This window comes from Oreochromis niloticus, unplaced genomic scaffold (genome assembly GCF_001858045.2).
Source record: "Oreochromis niloticus isolate F11D_XX unplaced genomic scaffold, O_niloticus_UMD_NMBU tig00007971_pilon, whole genome shotgun sequence".
In the NCBI taxonomy this organism is placed as follows: Eukaryota; Metazoa; Chordata; class Actinopteri; order Cichliformes; family Cichlidae; genus Oreochromis; species Oreochromis niloticus.
Genome location: NW_020328880.1, coordinates 621,623 through 634,379, shown reverse-complemented (window position 1 = coordinate 634,379; position 12,757 = coordinate 621,623). Strand labels below are relative to the sequence as shown.

Below are 12,757 nucleotides of genomic sequence, written 5' to 3'. Positions count from 1 at the left end.
AGACAGACATGTACAGACTGAACTATCTGTTCAACAGTCAGAGTGTTTCTCTAACAGGAGACACTCTTTACACTCAGCACAGGGACACTGAGGAACCAGGAGAGACATAAAACCCAGGATAAAGAGTTTGAGTGAATGTGGTGTTGAAGGTGTGGAGGTGGATCAGAGTGTCAGAGGAGACTCTGTAGAAGGACAGAGTGCCAGCAGGACAGTCCACATACACTGCTGCTCTGTGAGAGACTGGCATCTTGTGCACTACTAGCACGCGCGCATGCACTCTCATGTACGCGCTTTCACTGATCTGAAAAGGGGCACTTCCTGTGGTCCACTGCGCATGCTCTGTCTCCTCCTACTGGGCGTGTTTTAAAGGAAATAGCTATATATTGGAGCAAAAAGGGTTAGGTTTTTATAGTGTTTTTTTCATGGGATATCCTCTGCACTTTCAGCAAGAATTTCCACCTCCAACTATGGCCTTCACATCAGACATCCGAGCTGCCTCTGACCCTCTAGGTATGTCTGCAGATATCCGATCTTCAGCACTCCATCAAGAGTCTACAGAGACTGATTTTAATTTTGCGTTTAGAGGTGTTTGCGGGTATGTTTATTCAATTAAATATAGTGATGGAAAAGTGACCCTGTGTGTAGATTCTGGTGAGGGGGAGATTTGGGGAGTTAGCGGCACACACTCTATGTCTATCAAAAACTGGAAACTGTTTCGCTCAGTCGTCTGCCCCTCACACGGGGTGATCAGCATTAACTCGCTAACGGAGATTTGCTGCGTTAATGCGTTTATGGCGTTAACGTCATTTTAACAAGATTAATGCTAATAGCACTAATATATATGTAAGTAATCATTTGATTTCCTTATAAAACATATGCAAGGCAGATTTTGTGGAATACTCAATATTGGTATCTTTAAAAAGAAGTTGATTAAACCGATTGGCATTTGAATGGGTATATTCAGATATTTGAGACTGATAAAAACAATAATAACATCTTTAAAACATTTCAGTATCTTAAAGATGGGTTTAGCAAAGGAGTCTATAGAGACTGGTTGGCTTTGGGGCCGGCCTGGGAACACCTGGATGTTCCCCCGGACAAGCTGGAGGAGGTGGCTGGGGAGAGGGAGGTCTGGGCTGCTGCCCCCCGCGACCCGGCCCCGGATAAGCGGAAGAAAATGGATAAAGGGACATTAGGACATGATGGCTTGGATCTGGTTTCTGCAAACCTTTCAGATCATACTTTCAGATTTGTGAAGGCAGTTTTAACAGGCCGGACCTTACAATTTAAGCCTCTCCATTGTTTTTGTATGCTGGGCTTCATAATTCACAGAGCTAATAAAGTAAATTGCACTTACATAAATAAACGTAACTGTGAATCAGACACAATAAGGAGAAAGAAGTTATTACATGATTTTTATTGTTCACAATGATCACAAACATACATACACACTGTCTATTGTAATGAAAAACTCTGCCATACAGGTTTACCAGGCTGTTGCTGTCCAGGTGATGAAAACTGATTGTGATGTCTCAGTACAGTGACACACAGCAAAGTACACCGAGAATAAAGGTGGACTATTCTGCTTTTTCTACTTTTCCTATCAATTCAATCCATTCTTTTTTACTAGAATAGACTAGAGCATGGAATGTGTTTTGTTAATTATCAGAGAGTTCGTTAAATAAAAAAAAATTTATAAAGAAGAAAACGTTATATAGATTTGGCTCACATGCATTTACAATGTCTGTTTTGCAAAACGACCTCCACCCAGAGATGACACGGGGGGAAAAAGCTCTTAGCTCTTATACATTATGTGTATTTTTCCTTACTCAAGTTAATTGAGCTATAAATACATCCATCAAATCTTAAAGTACCCAGTTTACTTTAAAAAAAATCAATTGCAGTCTGCAGATATGCAGATTAACATTAGCTATAACCTGCATAAAAGATAAGCTGCAACAAAACGAGAAGAATACAGCTTCTTTTATCAGACTGTATGAACAGGTATCGACAAACGTCGTGAAACTGAATGTTCAGTCGCAAACAAACAAGATCAGACAAGTTAACTCTCTGCAGCAGTCCTTACAGGTTAGCAGATCATCAAATGACCTTTACCCCAATTTCACAAGTTGTTCAAGATTGAAATTGTACAAAGAGAAGTGGTGAAATACCCAGAGGTTAAAAAAAAGGTAAGGGTTCCCAAAACTGAAAAATAATGTACATTTCAGAATCATACAAAAAGGCCTTTTTCAGGAAACATAAAATGGGTTAACAATTTAAAGCTGCTCTGCAGCAATGGAGGTTGGAAGCTGGTGCTACTAATTCCTACAGGTGTTCCAAGTTTTCTGGATTACTTACAACCTCCTCTGTATGAAAGGAACCCGCTATGGTATCATACATTCGTGAGAATGAGTCAAACAGTATTGCACTGCAGAAAGTAGTGTAGTGCCACAAAAATGTCAAGAAAAAGGCAATGGAAGAGAGACAGACCATCATCACACTTAAAAATGTTGGTCTTTCCTACAGAGAAATTGAAAAGAAAGTCAAGCTGTCAGTAAGTACAGTTTCCTTCACCATCACAAGGCATGGTCTCCAGACCAAAATCCCATGGAGCTGGTTTGGGATGGACTGTAAAAAAGAGCGCCCCCCTGAAAATGCAGTACTTTGAAAATATTGTACTTAATTGAATGTTAATTTAAGGCCAACAGGCAGAATTTTATCTTTATTCTAGGGTGTTAAATCATTGTAATAGCTATTCCTGTAATGAAGGAACTGTTACAATGCTTTCTGGCTCACACACTTCTTACTGTGCTTTTCTATCCAAAATGAGCTTTGCGTTATCAGCAGCTTTCACCCCGCGCCAGGTAAACCCACAGAATAACACACATTCCAGTACAAATCAGTCTTGACTGGGCCTGTCCAACTCATAACCTATTATCACGTGCTGATTTGTTGAAATGCCTCGACTTGTTTGTGAGTTCACTGACTGCGCTCGTGTGAAAAGGTGATGCTGGGTTGAAGAACTCATCTATCTATCTATCTATCTATCTATCTATCTATCTATCTATCTATCTATCTATCTATCTATCAATTTTCTATAATTAATCACGATTAATTGCAATTGCTTGATCAATAGCCTTGTTGCAATATTTTCAACTGAGCTTGTAACTGACATTTATGCAATATAATGAAGTAAATGCAGAATAAACACAAAGAATGTATGCTTAAATTCAAAGAGAACTTGAATTTTTTTTTCAATCTTTTAACACAAAAATACATTTCTCCTTTGAAATACAACTTTTTAAAAAACCTATATACTAATATGTCAGTATATAGTATTATATATATCATATATTAGTGCTGTCAAACAAATAAATGTTTAATCTGATTCATCACAGGGTTACAGTGGATTAATTTTGATTAATCACGATTAAATATTAATCATTTTTATTCTATATTAATCGCATTTAATTTTCATGAGCAAACAGACTCTGAAAAAAGGGGAAATATTCGCACTTAACATGTTTATTGAACATCTTGAACATTCATGGGGGAGGCACTTCAAGTTCAAGGCTGCACTGTTATTAATTTGTTTGCTAGATTAGCCGCTAGCATATGCAATGTGTTGGGGGCTTGTTGCTAGCTAGTTACCGATGTTACACACCTGTTACTCTAATAGTCTGTATTATTGAATTATTCAGCACTCCTTAGGATTTGTTATACATTTTTAGACAGCGATGACATCAGCTGCAGGACCTTCTATGGAGGACTCGTCGTCTCCGGTGGTTCAGCCTGGAGCAGTCTCATGATGACATCCTACACTCAGCCTATAACCAAGTAATGTAGACATTGATGGTCATCTGGTGTGCCCTGAAGCCACGCAGACTTACTTGCATTCCCGGTGTCCCTGCAGGTTTTAGATCTCACCTTGGGTCAACACACCTGAATCACATGATTAGTTCATTACCAGGCCTCTGGAGAACTTCAGGACATGTTGAGGAGCTAATTTAGCCATTTAAATCAGCTGTGTTGGTTCGAGGACACATCTAAAACCTGCAGGGACACCGGCCCTCGTGGACTGAGATTGCCCACCGCTGGGCTAGACTCAGGCAGTTTTCACCGGGAGACAAAGTGCTTGTGTTGCTCCCTCTTCCAGCTCATATCTTTTCACCAAGTGGCAAGGACCCTTTGTGGTCACACGGCTAGTGGGTGTCATTGGCTTTGAGGTGGTACGGTCAGAAAGGGGAGGAGCCACATGAATATATCACCTCAACCTCCTTAAAGCATGAAGAGAGACTGAAACTGTGTCTCTGGTGAGCCTGGTCAAGGAGAGAGATGAGATAAATGGTAAATGGTCTGATTCTCATATAGCGGTCTATACAACCTTCCACATTCACGCAAGCACTGTTTTCTAAGGTTCTTAATGCTTCCTAACTACCATTCATACTCAGATGGATGCATTGACGAGCAATTTGGGGTTAGTATCTTGCCCAAGGATACTTGTCATGCAGACTGGAGGAGCCAGGGATTGAACCATTAACCTTCCGATCAATATGTTCCCGCCTACCTCCATTGTGATAACTATCTCACACACACCTAGAGAGTGGACGTTGCTGGATTGCACCAGCATTTTGCCTTCCTGGCCCTATTTCACTCATTGAGCACCATTTTGAAATGCAGCCTGGTGTGACAGTGCATTCACAGTCCCTACAGTCCTACACAGTGCCTCGTCCCTATTCCAAAGACGCCACGTCCCAGTGGCCCCCAGGATTACAGGCCCGTGGCACTGACCTCCCACGTCATGAAGACCCTGGAAAGGCTCATCCTGGACCAGCTGCGACCCATTGTCAGACCACATCTGGATGCCCTTCAATTTGCTTATCAGCCTCGTCCTGGAACAGAGGACGCCATCATCTACCTGCTCAATCGTGTCTACACCCATCTGGACCAGCCAGCGAGCACTGGGAGGGTCATGTTTTTTTTACTTTTCCAGTGCTTTCAACACCATCAGGCCGACCCTCCTGGGTGATAAGTTAACAACGATGCAGGTGGATCCTTCTCTGGTGTCTTGGATTGTTGATTACCTGACAGGAAGACCACAATATGTACGTCTCCCACAGTGTGTGTCTGACAAGGTAATCAGCAACTCTGTCCTCTCCCCCTTCCTCTTCACCCTCTACACCACAGACTTCAGCCACTGCACAGAGACCTCCATCTTCAGAAGTTTTCTGATGACTCTGCGGTGGTTGGATGCATCAGCAGGGATGATGAGACAGAGTACCGGGCTGTGGTCGACTCCTTTGTCACGTGGTGTGAGCAGAATCATCTGCAGCTCAACGTGGCAAAGACCAAGGAATTGATCGTGGACTTCAGGAAGACCAGGAAAGACTTGACCCCTGTTTAAATCCAGGGGGTCAGTGTTGACATTGTGGAGGACTATAAATACCTTGGAGTACATATAGACAATAAACTGAACTGGACAAAAAACACCACAGCACTTTACAGAAAGGGCCACAGTCGTCTCTATTTTTTGAGGCGACTGAGGTCCTTCAACATCTGCCAGAAAATGCTCAGGATTTTCTACGAGTCTGTTGTGGCCAGTGCGATCCTCTATGCTGTGGCATGCTGGGGGAGCAGGCTGAGGGTCGCACTGGAAGAGCACTGTAACAAAAAATAATTTCCCCTAGGGATCAATAAAGTATTCTGACTCTGATTACAGACTACCTGAACATAAAAGACCAAAGGTTCAGAGGGAATCGGCTGAGATACTGAAGCTGGGAGTAATAGAAGAGTCACACAGTGCCTGGTGTAGCCCCATAGGTCTGGTTGTGAAGAAAGATGGGTCAATACGGTTCTGTGTCGACTATCGCAAGGTGAACGAAGTGTCACGGTTTGATGCCTACCCCATGCCCCAGGTGACGAGCTACTGGACCGGTTAGGCACCGCTCACAGTGCTGGATTTAACCAAAGACTGCTGGCAGATTCACTTTTCTGCAGAGTCCAGGGAAAGTCCAGGCTTGTATCAATTTGTCACATTTCCTGTGCATTTCTGGTGCTAGGGCCGCACGCTGCGTTTACTGCCGCCTACTTGGTATGATCATTCATAGTAACACCTGAGAGGAGCATGTGCAGCGGGTGACTGCAGTTCCAGAGGCAGGCAGGGCTCACAGCCAACCCGAACAAGTGTGTGGAGGTACAGTACTTGGGGGGCAGGCAGGTACATCCACAAGTGGAAAAAGCAGCAGCCATTGCATCCTGTGGGTGCCCCAAGACCAAAAAAGAGGTGAGATAGTTCTTGGGGCTGGCTGGCTACTATAGCCAGTTCATTCCCGGGTTCTCAGACCTGACCAGCCTCTTAACTGATCTCACCTGAAAGGGTACCCCAGATTTGGTCCGGTGGACGGGGCAGTGCCAGGTGGCGTTTGTGAGAGTCAAACAGGCTGTCTGTGGGGAGCCGCTGTTATACATGCCTAACTTGTGCCTTTTACTCTGCAGACAGACTGGGCTTGGCTGGGGTCTGTTTTGACCCAGCAGGGGAGGGATAATTTCACCAATTTGAGATAATCGTGATTTTTTTTTCTTAAACTAGGATAACAACGACTCATAATCACAGGATCTTTTGGAAGAATCTACCCTGATCTCATTTTATCAACTAATTGAAAAATGAAGAATAACTTATAACAAACTCCTCCAAACGCAGATGCTGATCTGAGAAAGCTTCCCCTGTGGGATCGTTCAAATCTTCTTTTGTAAGATTTCATGCTGGAAGTTCCTATTTGGCTCATTAGTGTTTTTGGTCTTGGATTTGCATTCACCTGTAATCTGATCATCTCTCGTGCAAAGGACAGATGAGTGACAGGACTGGAACTTCAAGGGGCCAATCAAAATTCAGCTGGGGACAGTGCCTCTGTGCCCCCACCCCTAGAACCACCACTGCTTCACATATTTCAGTATGTATCTGCAGTATGTATCTACCCTGTAGAAAGTAATGAAAATAAAGAAACACTGTATATATGCAACATCAGAGATCTCTGTCCAGAAGAGCGCAGTCCTAGGAACAGCTAAGATACTGCCCAGGACCCTCAAGCTCCCAGGCCTCTGGCAGAGGACCCGAACTTGAAGGATAGACCGCCCACATGGGCGAGGGGAATTCTTTTTAAAAATGTATATAAAGAGAAAGAGATTTTAAGATGGTATTAAATTAGTATTTGGACAGCCACTGTAAACGACTTGCAATTGAATTCATCTTTCAGTTTTCGTGCTTTGTAAAGCCATAATGACCTTCTATGTCACTTAGCAGTTTAAAGAAAATCTGCTGTCATATTTCGTTTATTTCAACATTTGAGCTTCTACTGTTGCCTTTCTATCAGATAAAACCAGTCTAGCAATTCTTTACTGATGTCTGTTCTCAAAAAAACCCATGTTTGAAGAAAGCAGTCCTTCACTGATTTTATTTATATTTTTCATTTCCAGACCATTCTTTGTAAACCCTAGATATATTTGTACATGAAGATTTTCAGGTAATTTGGTCATTTATAATTAATTTATTACGATAGGGAATCGCTAAAGGGATTTAACCTGCAAACATATGAAAATACAGTATATTAGACATAAATACTATGTACAGTTCAAATGAGCATCATTGTCAGTATTGGGAATGACCACTTTTATTCTTCGCCACAGCCTAAACTCACTTAGGCTTTCTTGTAATTTCTCCAAGTATTTTTCAGGACTAGGTCTTCAGGACATTCCAGGGCTCCTATCTGGATGTTGTCTGCTTTTTGTTACATTCTCTGTCAAGATGACTCCAAAAATGTTCAATAATGTCGAACTTCAGCCTCTGGGCAGGCCAGTTCATGACTGATAGTATTCCGTTGTGTATTTTTATCCAGGTATGAGTTTCCTGCACTGGCAGTGTGTTTGGGGTCACTGTCATGCTGAAAAACAAAAGAGCTGCAATTCTGATTCTTTTCAGATGGTTCTCCATTGTTGCAGACAAACAGAAGTTACATGACTTACTCTTAATAGTGTATTTTTTGAAGCTGCATTATAAAACTTTCTCTATGCTTCAAATATATACTGTAAAGTCTATGTAAAGCGCAAAATATTAAAGTATATGTAACAGAGTGTGTTCTGCATATGATGAAGTTTTAAGGTCGGTTAAAGATTGTTGAAGTTCAGACCAGTCTTGGCTGGTTTCTCTTTCATTTTGTATGTCTGTTACATGTTCATGAATACAGAAACTACTGGAATCTGTCTGCTGAGGTGTGTTCGGTGTGCATGACCATATCAGGAATACAGAGCCAGAGCTTCTACAAGCTGACGTCATGTGCTGAAAGCAGCTGCAGAGACTTGTCTATGTGAACGTTCAGTTGCTGTAACTACCCTCAGGAGACGAGATCATCGGTTATTGCGCTCTGCCTCCACTGAGATAAAGACATGGGGGCCATTTGGTTTGCAATTTGGAGCATTTTAACTGTTTTTCAGGTAAGAAATATATATCTTACATATTTATATATTAAATCATATTACATATTTTTCATTTTCAAAATAGTTTTAATACTGAACATTAGTTCAAATGTTCTATAAGAAAAAAAATTCTACTTGCAACTATCTTTAAAAATGGAGGGTAACATTGGGTTTTTGTCATAGATGCCAGTGACAGCACGACTCTGCTGCATCACCTCTTCTAGCAACACGCTTTTCTATGTTTAATGGGACGAGTTGCTGCAGTTTTAGAAGCCTTTATTTTTCCCATACTGCACTGATAAAGGATTTTAGATTCTCAATAGTTTGCCATGTTTCTCATTTCATTTCTAGTTCTGCTGAACTGAATTTGTCTTGAATTGAAGTGACTGAAAGGTCTAGCCTGCAGACAGTGTAGCTCTTATGAAACCATGCTGTTGGATTGCATGTAGAGAAAAAATTGGCATAGTCTTGAAATATGTAAAGCATTCTCTGAAAAATCACTGTGGAGGTGCATTACAGTTCAGTGAAAGTGTAACTTGGAGTTCAGCTGCACAACAGGCAGGATTGTCCTTCACATTTTTAACCCAAAGAATCCATGATTTCCAAATAGAATGAGAAATTTTGGTTGATTAGATAACAGGACAGAATATGAGCCTAGAAGGTGATGATTAAACACGGCCCTTTTTTCTTAAAATAGACTTCTTCTTTTTTTAATAAACAAACAAAAAATAAACAAACAAAAAACATCGACAACATTTCCGAGTACAATAACCTCAGTTTTATCTGAATTTAAAAGCAGAAAGTTAGGTCTTTATGTCTTTAAGACATTCCTGCAGTTTAACTCATTGGTGTGTGTTACCTGGCTTCATGGACAGAGTTGGGTGTCATCTGCATAGCATTCTGATGATACTGCCTAAGGGAAGCATGTATAATGTAAACAGAATTGGTCCTAGCACTGAACCCTGTGGAACTCCATAATTAACCTCAGTGTGTGAAGAGGACTCTCCATTTACATGAACAAATTGGAGTCCTGGCACAGTCCTGCCCTGTGCCTACACCAGAGAAGTCCTACTTATCAACATTGGGGGGGGGGGGGGTTTAATATTTTTTGCCAGGAACCAGAAAGTAAAAGCACTAACAAGTCTTTTTTCTTGCTTGGTGATACTTTTGAAAACTCTGTAATGTCTCTGGTGATCTATCTGCAAATGTATGCACCAGTAATTGTTTAAAGGAATCTGAATCATTCATGGCAACCATTAAAATGCTGTTTCTTCTGTCCTAGCCTCCAAATTTAGTGACTGCTGAGGAGCCAGCATGTGTACCTGGATTTCAGTCAGATCAGCTCACTTTCAGTGTGACGAGAAACTACCTGACACGAGGCACAGCACTCGGCAAAGGTAATAACAGAAAATGTTGTATATTGGTTAGTAGTGGTTAAAGTTGCAGTTAGTAAGGATTTGTTTCTGAGAGGCCTTCAACAGGTTGAAAGCAAATAGCACATTTCAAATAGCTGAGAGTTTCAATGCTGAAATTTTCACTTATTCAAGCAAATTTTTCACCAGTGATAGAAAACTATTGCACCTGGAGCTCCTGGTTTTGTACCATAACACCATCTTGCTGTGAGCCAAAGTTTTAACCACTACGTCCCCATACCAAAAATATATGAATCTAAATATTTGTTTGCCATGCACAGTCGCAGTGATGACAAAACATCTCACATCACATGTGCACACTTTACCAAACCTGAAGCTGAAGTTGGTTTCAGAGCAGCTTGCAGATATGCAGGTTAAACCAGATAACATACTCATAGAGTAGCTGAACTAATACCAGGCATGATATCAGCTAATACCAATTTTACTGCAGCTTGGATACTTGAGTCTTCATAGAGCTAATAAGCATAAGATATTTCTTAGCTTCTATTTGATTTTGATTTTTCATGACTTCTGTTCTTATGCATTTAAGACGTGCCACTTATTTTTCTGTCTCTTCATGAACTGCAGTAATTAAACAGTAACTACTCTCTCTGTTCTCAGTGGGCTTCTCTGACTGCACAGATCGCACAAGATTTCTGTTCGACACCTCTGACAAACGTTTTGCAGTAAAGACAGACGGTGTACTGATGGTGAGTGCAGATTCAAAGACTTGCTTGGTACGGTTTTGCGGGTAAACATTTGAATGTACTGCAACAATATCTAACTGACAATCTTAGATGAATAGTGTTTGTGGGATTTTTTGCTGAAAAGAACCGAGCGTTTCTAGCTCTGAGGATATTTGAGCTTTTGCTGACATGAAACCTCCTGAAATGTTGCAACATATTTGAAAAGGAGCAAAAGTTTCTTCGACGACTGAGCACTGTATCATAGACTGCTAACGAACATCACGGATTTTTACTTTGACAAAGTCTGAATGTTTGTCACATTTTAGCTTCTTTAAAAATCTTTAACATAATTTGTTTTCTTCCAGGTAAAGAGACCAGTGTTTCTTCATGAAGGACACCATGACTTCTTCATCCACTCCTGGGACTCACAAGGCCGCAAACTGACCATTCCTGTCAGTGTGAGCATGGTGAGCATCACTGTATTAACGTGGGCTCAGCAGTAAGATTAGAAACAAAAGGAAACCCATTTGTTCTTCTTCTCAAAATAATTCTTTTTAACGAAAATATCCCACTTACATCATACTGTTCTTTACTCAGAGCATGAAACCTCAAGTACCTTTTTAATGATTTTGGATACTAAACCAAGGCTCTGCTGTTTCTCTTTAACACTGTGTGGCTGCACATGGAAGGGTTGGTTACATTTAGCTAGTGGGTTTCAGAGCTAGTCTTGTTGTTACAGCCACCTTCGACAGTCAATATAATTCTAGTACATCCAATGTATCTCTTCCTCCTCATTGCACTTGATCCAGTTCTGGAAGTGTTCTTCTATCAAACAAAATGTCTGCTTGTTTTCCCAGAATGCAGCTGATGCTCAGGTGCCTGTTCTGCAGGTTCCCGAGCCAGGTGAAGGACTGAGGAGGAGGAGGAGAGACTGGGTTATTCCTCCATTAAATGTTCCTGAGAATCAGAGAGGAATCTATCCCTTAAAAGTAGCTCAAGTAAGGGAACCTCAATTATCTTGTGACAAAAAGTTGATTCTAAAGCATATTTCAGTTTTTTGTTTTCGCCACAGGATCTTTTCCATTTGGTTTTCTTTACAGTTGTCATGGCTGCCGGGGCGAGCCGTGAGGTGTTGTGAGAATGAGGACCCAAAATGCAGGCAATAGACTGATGATATGAGTGACGTTTATTTACAAAGTGGTGGAGTGACAGAACAGGCAATGAGGCATGAGAAATTACTGAAGAAACCTAAACTGGGCAAACTAAGAGCAAACCTGAAATAATGACAAAATGGGGTGAAGGGCAGAGAGACACAGACCGGAGAACCAAAACACCATGAAACACAGACGACCGACAAAGAGCACAGACCGACACACACTAGATATACACACACACAAGGAGAGCAGGTAATGACACACAGGTGGGAAGCACAGCTGATCCTAATACACAAGAAGACCGGAGGATACAAGCTGAACACAGTGACAACAGATACTGACCTTCAAAATAAAACAGGAAGTCCACAACACGAACTCAGGGACACGAACAGGGCACACGGGAGGACACAGGATACCAAAATCAGAATAAACTAGAAGAGAAGACAATTATCATACTACAGGAACAGCTACAGGAAATGTGAAAAGGAGTATACCCACTGTATACTCCTTTTCACATTTCCTGTAGCTGTCATTTTCAAATGCCACTTGGAAGCAGCATGGTTTGGCAATCATTAAAATACTGTTTTGAAAAGAATAACTGTAAAATGCTCGTGTGTGACTATACCAGTTAAAACGTGGCTGTGCACAATGGGCAGATCATTTGTTCCAAGAATATCCACATAAATGTAAAACAGAATTATAAAACAACAACAACAACAACAACAACAGAGAACAGATTTTGACAAAAATAGAACCACTAACCTGCAGTTACTCATGTCTCCAGAAATACACCAGCCAGGTTTGGTTGTTGAAATGAGCAGCAGTCAGAGAGATTTCATTGATGATTAGTTAGATGATCAGTAAGAGAGCAAACTGCCCCATGTGTGCCACAACAACACTCAGTAATAAGATTTGTTTGTCTTCTCAAATAATTCCTTATTCAGAGATCACAAGATGACTGATTGAATGATCCTGTTGCACACTTAGATTACAAGAAATAGAAACCAGTGTGGCTTTGTGCATCTGCCTTTACTGT

At 41.2% G+C, this 12,757-nt stretch overlaps 1 protein-coding gene across 2 annotated transcripts in view; it reads left to right on the top strand.

Annotated features, from left to right (window-relative positions):
• The first annotated feature begins 428 nt into the window (after nt 1-428).
• The window catches only part of LOC100703134 (cadherin-1), a 28,025-nt gene continuing 15,696 nt past the window's right edge, over nt 429-12,757 (top strand). The window contains exons 1-6 of one of the 2 annotated variants that reach the window (XM_019357301.2): nt 429-510; nt 8,241-8,487; nt 9,752-9,866; nt 10,503-10,591; nt 10,933-11,034; nt 11,425-11,565. In XM_019357301.2, the coding sequence (XP_019212846.1) occupies nt 8,440-8,487; nt 9,752-9,866; nt 10,503-10,591; nt 10,933-11,034; nt 11,425-11,565 (495 nt within the window). In that variant the 5' untranslated portion in view covers nt 429-510; nt 8,241-8,439. Of the gene's footprint in view, nt 511-6,872; nt 6,951-8,240; nt 8,488-9,751; nt 9,867-10,502; nt 10,592-10,932; nt 11,035-11,424; nt 11,566-12,757 lie in introns of those variants that run through there. The other variant, XM_019357299.2, reaches the window with a different exon arrangement.